This window comes from Pollicipes pollicipes, unplaced genomic scaffold (genome assembly GCF_011947565.3).
Source record: "Pollicipes pollicipes isolate AB1234 unplaced genomic scaffold, Ppol_2.1 Scaffold_4740;HRSCAF=5597_pilon_pilon_pilon, whole genome shotgun sequence".
NCBI classification, from domain to species: Eukaryota; Metazoa; Arthropoda; class Thecostraca; order Pollicipedomorpha; family Pollicipedidae; genus Pollicipes; species Pollicipes pollicipes.
Window position 1 is genome coordinate 25516601 of NW_023596545.1, and position 19252 is coordinate 25535852.

At 60.5% G+C, this 19252-nt stretch overlaps 1 protein-coding gene across 2 annotated transcripts in view; it reads left to right on the forward strand.

Annotated features, from left to right (window-relative positions):
• LOC119099260 (collagen alpha-1(I) chain) overlaps window positions 1-19252 on the forward strand; it is a 78670-nt gene that overhangs the window by 22452 nt on the left and 36966 nt on the right. For both annotated transcript variants that reach the window (XM_037222382.1, XM_037222383.1), the window contains exon 4: window positions 2430-2504. In XM_037222382.1, the coding sequence (XP_037078277.1) occupies window positions 2430-2504 (75 nt within the window). The remainder of the gene's footprint in view (window positions 1-2429; window positions 2505-19252) is intronic.

The window sequence follows — 19252 nt, forward strand, 5'->3', positions numbered from 1 at the left end:
GTGACTTTTCATGTCGCGCGTCAGAGTTGTAACGCACAACATGCTGTTTAGCATACCAGTACAAACGCGCCAGTCAAACCACACAGGGGATCAATTGACAAGCAGCTGCTCCTTCAGCACGTTTTACAAGGCGCAGGTCAACGCTTCGCGAACCGGAAGCGACAATGCACGTTGCAGCGGTGGCATTGCATTGCATTGAACCGATGCATTGGTCAGAGCTGTAATAGCCGCATGAGGTAGCTATCGAGCCGATGTCAGCTCCAGTACAGAATCCACCCGGTTACTTGATTGAGATGAGAATTGAAGGTCATGTTCTTTTGTACCGTAAATCCCAGATCGCGTGCTTTTCGTGTTTTGGAAATGGCTCTGCTCGCAAAGATGATAGGTGCGGGCTGCATGTCGCAGAAAATTTGACGTGTCCAGAAGGCGATTCGCTTGTTCTCGACGCGTTTATTTACATTTTTGGCTCGCAAACCAGCAGCCGAGGAAAGCTGGCTGCGATCCGAGTTACTCGGCTAAAGATGGCAGATTGCTCTTTCTGTCACATACCACTAGTTGCGTGTCGTCAGCGTAGTGTAAAGCGGTGACGCCACTTTTATATGCAGGCACATGCCTCTTGAGCGAGTTAAGCAGAAGGGGAGCCGAGTACCTTACCATGATGCATTTCCGGCTAGTTGGCTGCTGAAGAGGCGCCGTGAATGGCCTCCCCGCCGGTCCCCTACACTGCCCCGCAGCCAGCCACCGTAGGGGGCACGCTGTGGACCCGCTTAGTGGCGTGGTCAAGTCAGCTGATAAAGGCGATGGGTGGGATTAAAGAAACTGGTGTCATGCTACTGGAGAGGAACCTGATAATGAGCGACGTAGTGACCTTACGTGCGGTGTGCGTGATTTGTATTCAAGAGGCTACATCTGGCTCTTTGAGAACTAAAACTGCAATCAATGCAACTAACAAAGTTGTCGACGGTGAGCGCAAAGGCCTCTACGTGGACTCATGTCAACAATTCTTTGAATTGCCATTGAACCATGAACACAAAGACTACATGGGGTCACGTCTACGATTCTTTGAATTTTCACTAAACCAAACGGGTACATCATTCGTTTCAGAGTTGTACAAACGCCAGCGAGGCGTCTGAATGAGCCAGAAGGCGTGGACATTTTCATTCCGTCACTAACGCCGTCTCCTTGCTAGACGGCTTCCTTTGTTCCTCGTAAATTGGGTCTTCTTGCCAGGGATGCCCTGAGCGGAAACACCAGGCCCAGCGTCTGTGGCATGCACTACCCTGTGCAGCAAGTCTGCTGCAGATGGGGGGGGGGGGGGGAGGGGGCTCGGTGCTGGTAACCGCTCAGGTCAGGCGGGCGGCTGGCAATGCCATGGAGGGAAATTAAGGACACTAGTGGACCGTCCAGAATTCTTCGATCATGATGGGGGCTCCGGTGCACTCATCACGTGTTTGAATGTTAGCCGGTGATCCCTTAGCGCTGTGTGGGGAGAACCGAACTGAGGTCGTGCCGTTCGTCCAGCATATGCTGTGGTAGCTTCATGTCCGACTCGGACGGCAGACAGACTGTCACACTTCCTGCAGGCCCGCCCATCATCACCATCAGCCTGTCTTCCTGACACTTCGTCCGCTCTCCGGTACTATCCCCTGTCGTCCTGACACTCCGCCCGTTCTTCAGTACCACCTCCCGCCGTCCTGACACTCCGCCTGCTCTCCGATACCATCCACCCCCCCCCGTTGTCCTGACGCTCTGCTCGCTCTCCGGTACTACCCTCCGCCGTCCTGACACTCCTGACGCTCTCCGGTCCCCCCCCCGCTGTCCTGACACTCCGCCTGCTCTCCGTGACACTGGGCCCCGCCGTGCGGGACAGACAGCCCCGCCTGCCGTCCAGGGCCGGGCGCCGGGCCGGCCGCCGTCCGGCCGGCGCGGCGAGTCAGTCTGCGCCGGCGTCGCTCGCCGTGCGGGTTGTGCAGAGGCGCGCGCCCGGTCCGGCAGCAAACTCCATAGGACAGCTGGCCGCCGCCGCCGCCGCTGCCGCGCCGCCAGCCGACCTGCTCCCCGGCCGCGCCGGCGCCGCTCGCGGACCGACCGCGCGAGGCTCGAGACGAGCAGGTGGACGGCAGCAGGTCCCAGCCGGCTTCGAGCCCGACCAGGCCGGTCAGCTGTTGGAGGGGTGGGCCGGCTCGGTGAGGCCTGGCCACAGTGGGGCTGCGTACCGCTACAGTGACATGACCGCATAGTCGGCGCTTGGTCCCGGTAGCCTGTGTCCTTTTCCTCCGCTTCACCGGCGGTCCCGTTCGGCGGCGCTCGCGCCGAGGCGCGTCCCAGCTGACCTGAGCTGACCCCGAGCCCTGCAGCTGACCTGGACTGCCGCCATGGCGTCCCCTCTGCGCCTGGCCCTGACCTATGTCGGGCTGCTTGCTCTTAAGGGCTCCCTGCAAGACCTGAAGATCTACGATGATGCGTCGATGGCGCCTCTTCACTGCGAGGCGTTCAAGTTCGAGGTGAGTGGTCTCCGGGCTGGCTCGTCGTCCGCCGCGGGCGCTGGGCTCTGAGCTGCCCTCGCGCCTGACGTCCGTCCTCCCCGCCGCCTTGCATGTCGCGACGCCTTTCCCATGTCGGTGATCGCTCGGCTTACCCTAAGCTTGCGCTCCGTGAAAGACAGAATCTTGCGCGGGTATCATTCGCTAACTACCAGCGGAATGTAGTTTTGTCTAATTAATTTAGGGTGCTGAGCGGTCGTTACATGGCCCGAAACTGGATTCGTCCACGTGTTTTAAGAGTCTTGCAGTCGGTGCCGAGGAGCTGGCTGCAAGTGGGAAGTGATGCTAATCAGAAAGAAAAGCGTTGATGCAATCCCATTAGGGTAGATACTGCATTACACTATGAACAAATTCAAGACGTGGTTATTAATAACTGTGCTTGCAGGAGAATGTGTCCATTTTCTTTTGAATATGAAGTCTACGATGCCTTATTAATAATATAAGCCAAGCGCACTTATCTCTGTCCCCATAGGTATCTCGCGCATTCGGTCAGACACAAAACCTGTTACGAATGAATTACGAATTATCACATTTAAATCTGAATGCGCTCCTGGTATGCGGATATTCAGAGACAACAGCCCCATTTAAGCTGGAACAGCTAGCACAAGCGAAGCGAGTGGCCTTCGTTGACATGGGATAATAACTGGCTAGCATTGCTTCTAATTGTAATAGGTGAAACTGCGCGAGGGCCGCCGCCATGAACCTAAATGAAGCGACAAGGATAAACTGTTTTGCATGCCAATATTCGGCGATTATGTTCTGGTTTGTGAAAGGTGACAATCCCTCTTGCCTTCCGGACAAAGAGATTTTGGGCCATTGGCATTTCAGCCTCTCATCTTCTCTGTATGTCTGAGAACGGGGCAAATGTTCCACAAATAACATCAAACACACTCAATTAAATTCAACACATATCATTCAATAATGCAATAAAACATTTACAACTTTATTTACAAAACAACGTTTCATGTTAGCACACACTTGATAGGTACCTCACCTTGTGTAGTGTCAAGTCACCCCAGAAAAAGCGCGACCGCAGGTAGCGGCCGTAAACCAGGTATAATTTTGCCTTTGTATACGACGAAATAACTTAACTGCATCCCAACACGTAAAGTGTAGGCAAAATGCGAGCGAATATCATTTGCACCACACCAATATCTAGGGTCATAGGTTCTAGGAGTGTACTTAACCCTTGCATGCATCCATCCCCCCCCGCATTCCTCATCCTTCAGTCACAGTCTCGCGGAATGAGCAAACGTGTGCTGACAGCGTCCATGTCCCGCGCCAGCTGACCTGGCGTATCAGCACCAGACCCGGCTTGGGGGCTGAGGGGTAGGGACGATCCTCAGAAATCTCACCCCGCTAGCCACCGGCGCCCACCGCGCCTGCCATTCATACCTCGGCATCTCAATCCCGTCGGCTCACTTTCCCCCGAAGCCAGCGCCAACGCAAACAGTGGGGCGGCGGCTGGGCGGCCGGCCGGCCCGCTCTGTTCGCCATCCATTCCCGCTAGTGACGGCGAGACATGGGCCGACAGTAGTGCACGCCCTGGTCCCGCTGCAGGCCGGATGCGGGCAGGGGATGGGCACCTGGCATCGCTGCAGGGCGGGTGCAGACGGGGGATGGACACCTGGTACCGCTGCAGGGCGGGTGCAGGCAAAGGATGGGCACCTGGTACCGCTGCTAGGCAGGTGCAGGCAGGGGATGGGCACCTGGCATCGCTGCAGGGCGGGTGCAGACGGGGGGTGGACACCTGGTACCGCTGCAGGGTGGGTGCAGGCAGGGGATGGACACCTGGTACCACTGCGGGGCGGATGCAGGCAGGGTATGGGCACCTGGCATCGCTGCAGGGCGGGTGCAGACGGGGGATGGGCTCCTGGTAACGCTGCAGGGCGGGTGCAGACGGGAGAGGGACACCTGGTACTGATGCAGGACGAGTGCGGGCAGGGGAGGAGCACCTGGCACCGTTGCAGGGCGGATGCAGGCGGGGGTGCCGTGCCTGGTACCACTGCAGGGTGGGTGCAGGCCCACTGGAGCTCTCCCAAATTAATGGGGAGGAGGTCGTTAGCCACTTTGGATTATTTCTTGCCAGGCAACGCTCATAGGGTCAATGTAAAGTTTTCAGAATGTTGGAGCTCATCCCCTCACACACCCCACTCTCCGTGGTACAATTATTCATAAAGAATAACGCACTCCCGCGCTGTTTACACTGGTGCTTTCTTCACCGCGGCATGAAAAAGGTGACCGCACCTTCCCCTGTTGAAACATGTCGTGATCACGCCGTTAGAAGCCTAATGCAACGTCAACAACACCCGGCAGCGTCGGGACACTCCAGACATGAATGACACCGCAATTACCGCCCGCTGAGCGTCTGTCAGTGGCATGCGGACCATAAACAAGCCGCGGTTCTTGTCCGCGCCGCGTGGGCGGCCCCAGCTCCAGACCCCGACGGCAGGTTCTCGGAGCGGAAGCTCGCTGGAAACACGGATCGGCGGCCTGTGGGGATTGTCGCTATCACGGTCGTGTTGGTTAGCACGCGTCATTCGGTGGGCGGCTCCTTTTACCCGGCCCGGCGGCGACCGGCATATTCGCCTCCTCCTTCCACGGCTCGCGGTCGTGAGGCCGGTCGGACCTGCGAAAGGGTGGGCGCCGACCGACCCCAACCCTCTGGCTACCCATGACGCTGCCCGCCCGGTCTTCAGCGAGAAACTGACCCTCTGCTCCCCGTCAGCCGTCACAGCCCGTGCCAATTCCTTCCGTCCAGATCCTGGGAACCTCGCTCTAGCTTTGATCAGATTCCAATCAGACTCCAAGCGGTGCCAGTCCCTGGCCGTCTGGCTGGTGTAATGAGGAGCAGATCCGCCGGGATATCTTGGCTTCCCACGCGCCGCATCCCGTGATGACCGCCAGGAATGCACTGTGTACATAGTTGCACGGCGGCAGGGGGCGGCTAGGCCTGCGAGCGCCGCACGGAGGGTGTGTGGACGTGCGGCCCATCGGCTTGAGGCCTGTCTGACCCAGTCAAGCCTCAGGGCACCTGAAGCAGTCTAGGATGATGGGAAGACGCCAGGCGACAATCAGGAATGGGGAGAGAGGAGGGCCTCCGAGGCGAGTCGTCTCAAGTCATGGAACGCTGCGGCTGGGCGCGCTAGGATGATGGAAGACGGGCTTCGACGCCCGCCTGAATAAAGCGAACGTGCAGACAAGACGGATCGGCCTTTGTTCTCGGAACTGGACGTCGGCATGCTGGTCTCGCCGGCAATGTCCGCTGGGAAACCTTCTAGCCGCTCAAATGAACGATGCCCAGCAAGGAATGCTTCAGCACATGGTGTACCTGACCATCGGGTCAGGTGAGCTGTGCAAAAATCGCCAGTCGAACCATTAAAGAAGGCCGTTCGATAAATACGTGCATTGTTTGCGCCCTGGTAAGGGTTCTGGCTAGGCGCACGAACAAGCAGTAAATGCTACCGTGACAAGTCATGAAGATTCGTGCGAGAAGTTACAGAATGATACGCTTTTATTGTAGTGAGTCGTCGTCGTTTGTGACAGCTTGTCCAGTTTGAATGCGGCTAGTGTGGCCAATTTAATCACGCGCGTGCCCGCAGCGGCTGCGTTTGATACCGCCATGTTCATTTACGAAATTTACAACCGATAAACATGCAAAACGAGCTGCCACAGCCAGTTCTCCATTATTCATCGCATCTGACATGGCCAGCATCCATCTTGAACCCCGTCGCGATCAACCGAGCATATTGAATAGAAAATGCTGCCGCGCTGGAGCCCTTTATTTGGGCCTACGTCACGGTGAGACGGTCGGCGCACGAGTTCAGGCCAGGCCTCACACACGGCGCGGCTCTGTCTGGCTCCGCCGCGGTCACGGCCTGCTACGTTACCGCCGGCGCCGACCGCAAATCTCACCCATATTCGACGCGAAAGGGCTCGCGGGCCACGATACCAACTAGAGACGGCCGTTAAACGGTCTGCGATCACACGATATCAGTCAGCGGCGGCCATTGCCGGAGCGGCGCGTGGCGGCGTAGGTGCGCTGATCGGCCCTCGGCCCTGGTCGCGCCAGGCGAGGGATGTGGATCTCCGCTGTGGGCGGGCGCGCGGCGAACGGTTCCGCTTGGTGAGCACGGACGCGGAGTGGCAGGTCCTACCGGTGATGTAGGCTGGCCCACATCACCGGGGCCCGCCGCCGTGAACAATGGGAATGCAGCTCATAAAAGCAGCGCTAGCCACGTTTTTAATGATAGAGTCACGTGATATCAGTGAAATGGGCGGGTAATTTCGGTGGCAGAGACAAATGCCAGTGACAGAGCCGCGTAGTATCAGTGATCAAGTTACGATAATCACTGACAGTGATGTATGTCACTGTCCTGTCGGATCACTGGCATGAACATCACCCAGCTCTGCTGCGAGTGTGTCGCATCCTCACGTAATCCCAACCACAGAAGCCACCCATAGCTTTGCTGTGGGTGCCTCGCATCCGCGCGTGGCTCCAGCCACAGACACCACCCACGGATCAGTTGCGGGTGTGTGGCGTTCACACGTAGCTCCAGCCACAGACACCACCCACGGGTCAGCTGCGGGTGTGTGGCGTTCACACGTAACTCCAGTCACAGACACCACCCACGGCTCTGCTGCGGCTGTGTGGCGTCCACACGTGACTCCAGCCACGGACGCCACCCACGGCTCCTCTGGGAGTGTGTCGCGTCCACGTGTGTCTCCAGCCACAGCCGCCACCCATGGCTCCACTGTGGGTGTGCGGCGTCCACACGTGACTCCAGCCGCAGACGCCGCTGGCCAGCCGGCGCGCGCGGCCACTGCAGCGGTCGGGCGCCAGCGCCCCCGCGCCGGCAGGTCACGGACTCGGCGCCGACAGTCACGTGCCTCGGCCGGCACCGGAAGCGGCCGTGACGTGACCGCTGGCCACCGCCGCCTCAGACGGCCAGTCGCCACACCAATATTTGATTATATGACGGCCTCTCGAGTCGGTGGCTGTGTTTGCCCTTCGCCGAGCGCCGCTTTGCACGGGACCCGCCGCGGCCAGTGCAATTTAGCGGGAGGTTTGCCCAGCGGTTACCGCGCAGCCTCTGCCAGCGACTGTGGGTCTGAGCAAATTTGATTTGAGCGGGCTGTCACGGAGCCTGCACCAAGTCGGGAACAGCGCCAGACGAGGCCACTGCTCCAGGTCGAGGTCGTTGCTCTTGGTTTTCATTGTTGGTGCGGCGTGCTTCATCGAATGAGTTCATGGTGCAGCTGCGCTGATAGTCATCGTAGGTCCTGTTGCCATGCATTGGATAGGAGCGTGTTTTTGGAACTGGATGACAGGCTAAGCATGCGTTCGTTGGTTTGGTTGGCGTCTATTTTGGACTGGACTAAGTGTTCGCCATTTCATTCCTCATCTGAATTAGCAAATGTGCAGTGTGCGCGTGCAGTCGTGCACGAGAGACCCCGACGCTTATCCACACCGCGCACATTTCCCAGCGCCTGCGCTGAACACGGAGCATTCCGAGATCCCGCAGAAAGAGGGCAGTTCTCGGTACGCACGTGCCTGCTCCCAGCGCGAGCAGGCGCCCGTTTCAGGAGGGCAGGTGGGAGCTGGCGCGTGGTACCGCTCGGTGGTCGGCCGCTGCCAGCGATGACTGTGGGTTTCCAGAGCTGCTGCCAGCGCCGCCGCCGTCGGCCGACCTAATAGTCTGCCGTGACCTGCAGAACGGAGGCGGCCAGATGAATTGCCTCCCCCTCCCTGTCTCTCCCCACCTGACGGGTGCCAGGTGGTGGCGGCGAAGGGGGTCACTCCTGACGGCACTCGAGGTCATGACGCCGTCTCGCTCACGGCGGCTCGGGAACCGTGCGTCGGAGCGACGAGTCGACGGCGTGAATGGGCTAATCGGCTGACCCTTTCAACTGCTGAACACAAACACAGAGTAATGTAATCGGGGCACGGACAGGGCACGGATGTCACTTTAAGCGTAGGTGTGCTAGTAGGCGCTACATGAGGTGAATCTTCCCTCAGTCCTGCACTCTCCCTCCCTCCCGCCTGCTCCTCAACTCCGTGCCCCTCCCCTCGTGTACGGCCGCTCCGTCCGTCGCCGGTCGAATCTGATGGGCGTCTCCGAGCGCACGAACCGGCTGGATAGCGCACCGATGATTACGGCGGCGGCGGCGCAAACAGGTCATCACTCAGTAGAGGGCGGGCCGGTGACGGCAGCTCGCGCCTCGACACAGGGCAGCGGAGGGCGAGGCGGACTCGGAACGCGCGCCGCCGACTTGTGGTCGCCTCAGGGCTTGCCGGCCAGCTCGCCCATGCACAACCTGCGACCCAGACGTCAGGGCGTACGAGGACCCATGACTTTCGCATATGCGTTGTTTAGACGACCCGGGGACCGACAACCGACCGCGGCATAGCGGCCTGTGCTGATGTGAGGAGCCACTGGACCCGCGAGTCCTTCAGACCTGGGGCAGTTCTTAAGATCTGTCTGCTCGATTTCCCAGCGCTGCTTTAATGCCAGCGTTCGTTTTCATCTGCGGAGGCGGGAGCCCAGCGAAGCACCAGCCCCGCGCGTGAGCCACTTGCTGGCCTCTGGGTCGGCAGCGTCGACAGCTCATGGTCAGTGGTGCGCCGCGGTGCGCCCCTCGCCGGGCCGAGCGCCTATCAAATGGAAATGACGGCCCGCCGCCCGGGAATTATTTAAACCATCCGAGGAATGGTACCGTCCTGACCCGACCCGGCCTGGGCCGTCCGCCGAGCTCGCCTGCGTTTCGTAACGAAACATGATGCGAGAGCACAGGCGTCCTTGTCCCAAAAGTCGAGCCGATCCCGTCTGTTCTAATGTGAGCGGCTCTGGCTTTTGCCCGAGCTGACCAGCCTGCCTGGCGCGGCGTGCGTGACCTGGCCGGCGGCGACGTCTGCTGATCCTGTTCCGATCAGACTGCTGCTGACCTGGCCAGCGGCAATGTCCTGTTCCGATCCGATGGTTGGTGACCTGGCCAGCGGCGGTGTCAGCTGATCCGGTTCGGTGGAGATGACCTGGCCGGCGGGGCGGTCCATTGATATTGTCCGTTCCTGTCTGACCTGGCAGGGAGGGGGGAGGGACACCTTCTGATCCTGTGCGGAGGAAGCGAGATGATCGAGAGGAGACACATGCTACCAGCTGGCCTGGCCATACATCACCGGGCCAGGTCATACGCCCGTCAGCTCTGTTTGACTGCGCCTCCTGACATAACCTGAGACAGGGAGTGTCAACGCTGCATGACTGCTGGTGGCCAGTAAGGCGCAACGTCTTTTGACCATTGCGGATCATCGCCGACCTGGCCGGAAGAGCGTCTGCCGTCCTCGCCGGGCGGTGCTCGGCCCAGACAGGAGGACACGCCCGGTGGTCTGGCCAGGTCGTGTTCGCCGCCGGCGGCTTTGGCGTGCCTGTGGTTCAGTCTGCAGTGGGGTCCGGCGAAGCGGACGAGACGGGTGCCGCCGGCCTGTTGATGTGTGGGACTGTGAAATGACTGACGCCAGGGCCGCATGTCGCGTGACTTCAGACGGCCCGCGCCCCTCCCCCTATCGCCTTCTCCGGCTTGGCCGTTGGCGCTCCCGACAGTCTGCATTCCTAGTGTTGCCCTTTGCTGGAGCACTAACGTCGTGGCATTTTTAGAGGTAAGGGCTGAATCTTGTTTGTGACTTTGTATCGCTTTGTGGCGGATATGCACGTGTTTCACAGCTCTTCGCATACGTTTGGCTCTGCCCCTCAACGTTGGATCCAAATCGAAAGGTCACCACAAGAAGCATGGATGGCATTTACAATGCATCCATTCGTGCAAATCTTCTTTTTTGTTCCACCTTTAGATGTTACGAAGATTCGATCTCGGACTGGATTAATGCCTATCCGGAAAGAACACAGACTACAGCTGCTTCACTCGTTCATTTTTCCTTGAAAAGCTTGTGATCTATGGCGCGTATGAGCAGGTACTTATTAACAGGGTGTTTTACAAATCACTCACAGCATCTGGTGTTCCTCAAGGCTAGACCAAATATACCGCCGTTTTGCACGGCGCCGGCTGTTTACACGAATTAGAGTAAATATCTCATAGTTTTGCAGGGATGTGCTGTGGCTCATGTACCGGCACCAGGGGTGAACACGGGATGTTCCTAACGAGGAGAGGGAGGACCTCGAGGGGGCTCCGACAAAAGTCCGCATGATCTCATGTTGGTTTCTCCAGGGAGTAGCGGCGACATATTCCTATGATATCTCTGCTGGCCTTTCTTGGTGTCTCCTGACGCTACGGTTTGGTGCTGTATGTTTTGGCGAGAAGGCAATGTGAAACATGATACCCTTCAGAAACGCTTATTGGACGCTTTCCCTCGGGATGTCTCGCGACCTCGTGTTTCCCAAGGGCATTGCTACGACCACGGGTGACCACGATGGCCTTGTGCGCGTCCCGAACACCCGCTGTAAAGCGAGGCGCTTAAAATCTATTTCCAACCGGAGCCATTTATTTATAGTCGGACGCAGCGGTGTCCTATCTGTATAAGCACAGACCAAACAATCACAAGCCGTTCTGCTGTGGACCGGTGCCGTCTGGCCGGCTGTCCTGCAGGTCCTGGCGGTGGGCCACGCCGGCCGGACGCCCTGACCTTATTACGCGCCAGCTTATTTGGGTTAGGGACGCGTGGGCGAAAACATGGCGCCACTTGCATGCTAAATCTGAAGGCAGATTGGGACATGTCTCGTCGCTCGCAACGATGCTGACCTGCAAGCGGTCCTTGGGGTTTCGTTAGCATGCCCAAGTTTGTCTCAGAACGGACCTGCAAGGCGCGCCAGTCACATCTGGTGCCAGTCACTGGGAGCAGCCTCCGCTCAGAGGTCGCGAGCGGGGACCACGGGGAGGGGTCGGTCCAAGACCTGCTGGGCGATGCCAAGACGGCCTGAGCTGCGGGTGGCCGCTGAAACAGCGCGGAGTTGAGGCTGCGTGGCGACAAGGAGTCTAGGCTGAGGCATATCAGGGGTCTTCAGAGGGATGATGGTCTTCTGGACAATGCGGCAACTGGTGTCCACATCTTACCTGGTGAGCGGATTGAAATGCTTCTGAGAAAAAGAAAACATCAGCAGTCGGGAGCTGAGGACCAGCGGCCGTTCCATTATGACAACATTTTTCGCCGTGGTTAGCAACCCCTTTGAACTGCTCCGTACTTGGTGATCACATTCCTAAGGAGATATCCGCAGTTGCCAGCTCCCCACCTATGAGCGCGGTTGTCAGCAGTCACCGCCTGACCCCCACAGTCGTCTGGCATTCACCCCTGGCGAGGCCCGGCCTGACATCCTGCAGAACGGCTGAGGTGACTGCCGCGGCTCACCGGTGACTGCACGCGCCGAACGAGCGCCGCGCTTCCTCAGGGCAGACACGATCGCAGACAGTCTGACAATGGTAGCTTGCAGGCCGTAAACAGACCACCTGCCGCTGGCTCGCTGGTACACCCTGCACCTTGATCGTCGGTACCTGTACTGCCAGTCTCCGAGCTTCAATCTCGGCTTCCGGGCTCTGTTCCATCGGTCTCCGGGCTTGAATCCCGGTCACCGGGCTCTGTACCGCCTGCCGCCAGGCTCTTTTCCGCCGGCCTTCGGGCTCTTTACCGCCGGTCGCCGTGCTCTGTACCACCGGCCGCCGTGCTCTGTACCACCGGCCACCGTGCTCTGTACCACCGGCCACCGGGCTCTCGGCCGCCGGTCTCTGTACGCTCTGTACCGCCGGCCGCAGGGCTCTTTACCGCCGGTCGTCGTGCGGCCGACTTCCTGGCCGACCGACTCGGATAACGTTACCGCCACCGCCGCCATTGGGTCTCCGGTGACCGGCCATCACCGCCGCGCTGTAACACACCTCACGGGCTGCGCCGGCGCGGCACGTGAGCGCCGGTCTCACAGAGCGGCCGGCCGGCTGCCACGCGCCGGGCGACCGCCGGCCACGGGCGCCCAGCTCTGGCTCCAGTGGCAAATGTTACAAATATTAGCCATCGGTCGTGGCTCGTTTAATGTTTGTCATATGCTGGATTGGCGTGGGTTGGGCGGGGGGGGGGGCAGGGGGGGGGGGGCAGACCGTTTGTAACTTAATCTGCGAACGCCGCGGCGTGAAATGCGCAGCTGATGGCAGCGAAGTTGTGAAATGAGCCGTAACCTTTAATGCTCCACCATAAATTACAACCAAGTGTTAACGGGACAAGAACATTACGATCCTCAGCATCAGCCGTTTTGCGCATGCATAAGTCATCCCGTCAAGGAGAGCTGTTTCGACACGAGCGGCCTTGTCCTACTCTTCCTGGAGCGGTTCACCGACGCCAGTTCCGGATAGCAAGCCGTTCTCCGCCAGGTCCTCCCAGAACCGCCCTCTTCTTCACGGGATCGCAGACCACAGGGTCGGCCCGTGCTGTCACCAGTCCTCCCTGCGTGGTGGAGTGGTGTCTGCCCGGGCCGGCGCGACAATTGCGTACAAGCGGCGTTCCAGAAACAGACTGCGGCGACATTCTCACAGGCCGCTCACTTAAAACTGTGTGCGTTCGGGCGAAACGTCACAGGGCGTGTTCGGCAAAGCGCTCGCGGAAGCAAAGCGCGGCGCTGCGCGGAGCTCGAAACCCCAGCGCTTGCACCTTTTGCTCCAAGCATGGAAGACAATGGTGCTCCAACCAAACGTACTCGGCTGCGCCATGTCGGACGTGCCATGATCGGTTCGAGCTCACGTGGGGGGACCGCGGCCGACCGGCGGTGACCTGCCCTACTCAGACCTGGCGGGACCGCGGCCGACCGGCGGTGACCTGCCCTGCTCAGACCTGGCGGGACCGCGGCCGGCCGGTGGTGACCTGCCCTGTTCAGACCTGGCGGGACCGCGTCCGACCGGCGGTGACCTGTTCTGCCCAGGTCTAGCGGGACCGCGGCCGGCCGGCGGTGACCTGCCCTGTTCAGACCTGGCGGGACCGCGGCCGGCCGGTGGTGACCTGCCCTGTTCAGACCTGGCGGGACCGCGGCCGGCCGGCGGTGACCTGCCCTGTTCAGACCTGGCGGGACCGCGGCCGGCCGGCGGTGACCTGCCCTGTTCAGACCTGGCGGGACCGCGGCCGGCCGGTGGTGACCTGCCCTGTTCAGACCTGGCGGGACCGCGGCCGGCCGGTGGTGACCTGCCCTGTTCAGACCTGGCGGGATCGCGGCCGGCCGGCGGTGACCTGCCCTGTTCAGACCTGGCGGGACCGCGGCCGGCCGGTGGTGACCTGCCCTGTTCAGACCTGGCGGGACCGCGGCCGGCCGGTGGTGACCTGCCCTGTTCAGACCTGGCGGGATCGCGGCCGGCCGGCGGTGACCTGCCCTGTTCAGACCTGGCGGGACCGCGGCCGGCCGGTGGTGACCTGCCCCGTTCAGACCTGGCGGGACCGCGGCCGGCGGTGACCTGCCCTGTCCAAGCCCGGCGGGACTGCGGCCGACCGGCGGCGACCTGCCCTGCCCAGGTCCAGCGGGACCGCTGCCGGCTGGCGGTGACCTGCCCTGCCGGGCCCGGCGGGCGGAGCCGCCGCCGGCCACGACTGGGGATGGTGGTGGGGAGGGGGGGGGGGCGGTCCGCCGCGCCGGCGGCGGCGTGCCGCGGGCGGAGCCGCCAGCCGCCGCACGTGGGCCGTGCACTGACCCGGCCTGCACCCCACGCACGGCAGGTGCGACCCGTGACGGTGATCCGCGGCGTCGCATAATGCTGGCCCATCACGCACAGTACGGTCATGATAAGCTGGCGTCTCCTTCGCCCGGCGGTGCACGGCATCAGCATTCTCTGCCAATGGACGCGGACGGGTGTCGTGGCCGGTGTTGTGGTCGGCTGGTAGCTGTCAGATCCCGTCCGATAGTCGTCGATGGTGGTGTACATGGCGGGGGTTTCTAGACGGTTGTACGCGGCGCGAAGGAATACCAAAATTTGCATCGTACTCAAAACCATGGCGCATTAACGTATTTTACGTAACAGGGCGTCGACCCTGATTCTCCAGTCTCTCATTCCAGCTGCTGAGGGGAAGGATGTGCGTATGTGAGTCGTTGACTCACCACCTTAGAATGCAATACGCCGACCAAAACCGTTACGTGCGCACGACCTGTTTATGACTTGTGGTTTTTTCAACTCTCAACTCTACCAACACGCAATCGGCGTGTTCTCTGTGCAAACCTTAAATAAGCCCGTCACTGCGTTCTCTTCCGCGTGCAGCGTTGTCTCGCCACGCAACGCCAATTTTCGTTGTCGTGCGGTTGGTCTGCAGTGAAGCCCTCGTAGCGCCAGTTTTCGTTACCGTGCGGCCGGTCTGCAGTAAAACCCTCGTGAGTGCTTTGTCTCTGGGTGGGGGGGGGGGAGGGGGGCACGGGGAGGAGCTGCCAGAGCCCCCAACGAAGCCAGCACGGTTACAGCCGCTGGGCATCAGTCATGCGCGTTTGCCTTCCGGACACATGTCTGAAATCCCAGCTTCACCGGCCACTGACTTCACCGCATTCCATCAGCTTGTTGCGGTTGCACGTGCCCAACGGTCGCGCTGGAAGAACGCCCCGCTGCGGCCAAGCCGCCGTGCTCCTGGAACCGATCACGTGCGATGGCTCGTGTAGTGCGGTGTAAGCTCCTTACACTTGCGCATGATTTACGTTCGGTTCTCCAACAGCCAAAGTGACCTCTGATTTGTGTTCTTTGATGGCGCAGCGACACCCTTAGTAATAAATGTATTGTTTTAGCAGCTCCTCGCACGGATCGCAGGAGCTGCCATATGCTCGAACCTCACGGTAAGCCGTGGAAAGGACGCGTCATTGTCACCGTCCGATGTCCAACGCGGCCCTCTACTTAATTTTTTTGACGAGACCACTCAGCTGTGCCTTGTAGCAGTTTTGTGATGGAACAGTGATAGGCGCTTGAGAAGCTGCCTCGCTCCGTGCGGTGCAGCCCCTGTGCACGCGTGCACGGGGTGCTGTCGTCGTGCACGGTCCGTCTGATCCTGCTCCAAGGACGCTAGACATGAATGTTAAGTACGGCAACAGATTACATGGTGGGCGCTCATTCAGAAGACATAATTTGTTCTTGGTTCGTGTGTTCCTCACACCAAATAGTTTGACCGCCAAAAGCAAATTGCTCTGTTTAGTTTGTGCAGAGGCCATGAAATGATGTGACTTAAAGTTAGGAAGCCTGGCGCCACCGACCACCCTGATGCAACTGCAGACACCTTTTGTGCATTAGTGACATGGCGATGAGTTGCTCTTCGCCATGGACCTGTCATTGAGAGTCATGAGTCGCCCCTGAGCCCACGCACGCAGCAGCAGAGCACGTCGCCTGACCACGAGGGAGCCGCCGCGTCGACCGTCGAGAGCGGCCGCTTCACCTATTACCGTCGCTTGCGCGCTTGCCGTAGAGGGACCGATGTCGGAGTGATGTGAGCTTGTCTCATGCCATGCTGGGACTAGCTCGAACGGCGAGCAGTGCCGTGCAGACTCTACGCGTCCGTCGTATACCGGTGCGTGTGTTATTCGTGCGTGGTAATGTGGATCGGATACGTGCCAGTCAGCATAGACACGAATAGCATGGACAGGATCCAGGTGGGCACAAACTCTAAGGCAGCATCCATGTCTGGAGAATGGTCAGCCGTCGCTCCATGTTAGCCTTCCCGCTCAGCTGCTCTTCCTGCCACATGGAAAGATGCGGCCCGCAGGCTGGGCGCCACCCGCGGGCCGCTATCAGAGCGAGACACACTCGCAGCGTTGGCACTGCCCAATCATTGAGCTAGATTGGATCAAGTTAGTTCGGGCGGTTATAAGTTACCCTTTGTGGAGGACCGAGCGTGGTCGCCTGCCCCGCTTCCCGCGGCGCCTCTGGCTTTTGCGACTGGCGTCCAGCGCCGCTGGCTGTGCGCGACCCCGGCAGTCAGCCCGTCACGTGACGTGCCATAGGAGCAGAAGAAAGCCGGCGCTCATATTGCCGCGTTCATGGGCAGGGCATTGAGTTGTCATGAGGCGGACCTTTGGCGAACGTCCGGCTCAATGCAGCACCGTCCGGTCCAGTTCTGCACTGTCCGGTCCAGTGCTGCACTGTCCGGTTCAGTGCTGCACTGTCCGGCCCAGTGCTGCACCGTCCGGCCCAGTGCTGCACTGTCCGGCCCAGTGCTGCACTGTCCGGCCCAGTGCTGCACTGTCCGGCCCAGTGCTGCACTGTCCGGCCCAGTGCTGCACTGTCCGGTCCAGTGCTGCACTGTCCGGCTCCGTACTGCACTGTCTGGTTCAGCGCTGCACTGTCCGGTCCAGATCTGCACTGTCGCCCCAGTGCTGCACTGACCGGCCCAGTGCTGCACCGTCCGGCCCAGTGCTGCACCGTCCGGCCCAGTGCTCTATGACTGAGAAGCAGGCTTGTGACGGAGGAGAAAGATGGGAGGCGGCACAAGACCAGATACACGCCCCGAGGGCGAGGGCCCTCCGATAAACAATGCAGGACAGGGCGATGCTGACAGGTCGGGACAGGGTGATCATCTGCCTGTATTCTGACGAAACAACGGTCATGAGTGCGGAGACAGGGGCGTAATGGCCGAGTGTTGAGTGCAGTGGACTCCCAAGTGGGAGCCTGGGCTCGGATTCCGGCAACGCCGTGACCCGTGGACTTTGATATGGCCAATGCGCCCGCGGGCGCTTCATGAAAGGGTCGCAGCGACGTGCATCGCGTCCCTTTTAAAAAAAGAAAACAAGAGGCGAAGACGGAGAGGTCTCAACGCTCACATCTTCATAGAGAATGACAGCACGGCCTCCACGTCCGCAGCGACGGTGACGTCACGCTGCCGCCGCTCGGGGACGTGCCGTCCCGCGTGCTTATATCACTGGCCCGGTCCGACAGACGCCGGCAGGCCGGGGGCGGCTGGCGCCCTTGCACGAGCCGGCGCCGTCCGGGCGCCGAGCAGCGCGCCGACGGCCGGCACGCGCCTGCTCAGACCGAAGGCGCCTCATTAAACACGCCACCATAGACAACGCCATGTGTACTCCTCGCTGACTGGGCGCGGGGCGACAGCGCGGTAATTAACGAACGTCCATTTAGCGTGGCTACTGCGCGGCTGCTGGCAGGGGAGGAGCCACCCTGGCGGCCGTCTGGGTCGCGCCGGTCTGGAGCGGTCCGCGCTCTGGTGACACACCATGTCAAGGGGCGCCTTAGCGGCAGATCTGGGTCAGGGAGGGTGTGCGGGGTCAGCTGGCGGATGACGCGAGGTCACTGCTTGACGTAGACTACCATGGGCGTGTTGGAGGGAAGAGTTACGCGAATTTCGGTCCAGGGTCAGGCCGTTATTAAGCGTCCACTGGACAATGCGAGCGAGGCTGGCCATATAGGGAACACCCAGCTCCTGCAGTGAACAGGCTCCGTGGCGGCCCGGAATTGGACTGCACCCCCTTGCACAGCTGCTCACAGAGACGCGGCGCGGTCGCTTTGTAGCACGGACGGCACGATCGCCCTCCAGCAGCCGGACAGAAGCGGCGGTGGGAAACCCCAGCGCCCCGCCGTCGCCGCCCCGTCGCCAGGGTAAACGCCACCCGATCCAGCGGCGCACGGGTGGCGCCGGTGGGCGGGGCCGGCGGCGGGCGGGCGCGCCGCGCCGGGCGCCAGAGCTGTCGCCGGCGCCGACTGCGGCGGTCCGCTGACGCCGCCAGAGGCCCGCCGACTGGCGGCGGCCGGGCACTAGGTCCAGCCAGAGCGGGCAGCACCAGTCGCCGCGTAGTGACCGGTGCAGCGCGCGCAGCTGTCAATTGACGGCGGCTTTGAATGGGGCGTCGAGCTGGAGGGCCGGTCACCGAATGCGAATACGTCATCTGTTGCCGTGCGGGCCGCAGGGTATGGCGGCAAACGCTGGTCCAGACGGCTCTCAAAGTGAAACAAGCAGGCAGCGATTTTGTCGAGGGGTCGCAATAAGACGAGTGCAGCCGTTTGCCGAGGCTGTGGTCTTGGAACATTTCAACTCGGAAGGCTACGAGCCCGCCTGCCCAAGCCCTGGATTTGACCCGATGGCTACTGCTAGATTTCTCTGACTGGGCTAGGCTAGACTATGAAAGGCTAGGTTCGGATAGGATAGGATAGGATAGGATAGGTTAGGCTAGGCTAGGCTAGGACTAGGACTAGACTAGACTAGACTAGACTAGACTAGACTAGACTAGACTAGTCTAGGCTAGACTAGACTAGACTAGACTAGACTAGGCTAAGCTAGCGTGGTTTGGGCTTTGCCTGACCAGGCCTGGGCTTGGTCTGACCAGGCAAGATTTAGGTAGGCCAGCGTCTCCCCCACACACCCCACCCCACTCTCTCTCTCTCTCTCTCTCTCTCTCTCTCTCTCTCTCTCTCTCTCTCTCTCTCTCTCTCTCTCTCTCTCTCTCTCTCTCTCTCTCTCTCTCTCTCTCTCTCTCTCTCTCTCTCTCTCTCTCTCTCTCTCTCTCTCTCTCTCTCTCTCTCTCTCTCTCTCTCTCTCTTCCGAGGCGCCCCTATCGGCCACTATAAACACCAGCCACAGGTGGTGGCCGACCTCCGCCTGGACGGCGCCGAGCTGCCCGCCAGACGCCTCCCCGTCCACCCCGTGCCTGTGTGGTGCCCTTTCCCCCTCATGAGAAGTCTGGTGCGAGATCACTGCTCAATCTACAGCGTATCTGAATGCATGGTCAGGAAAGGGGGACATCAAGGATGCCTTTGTATCCCCACTT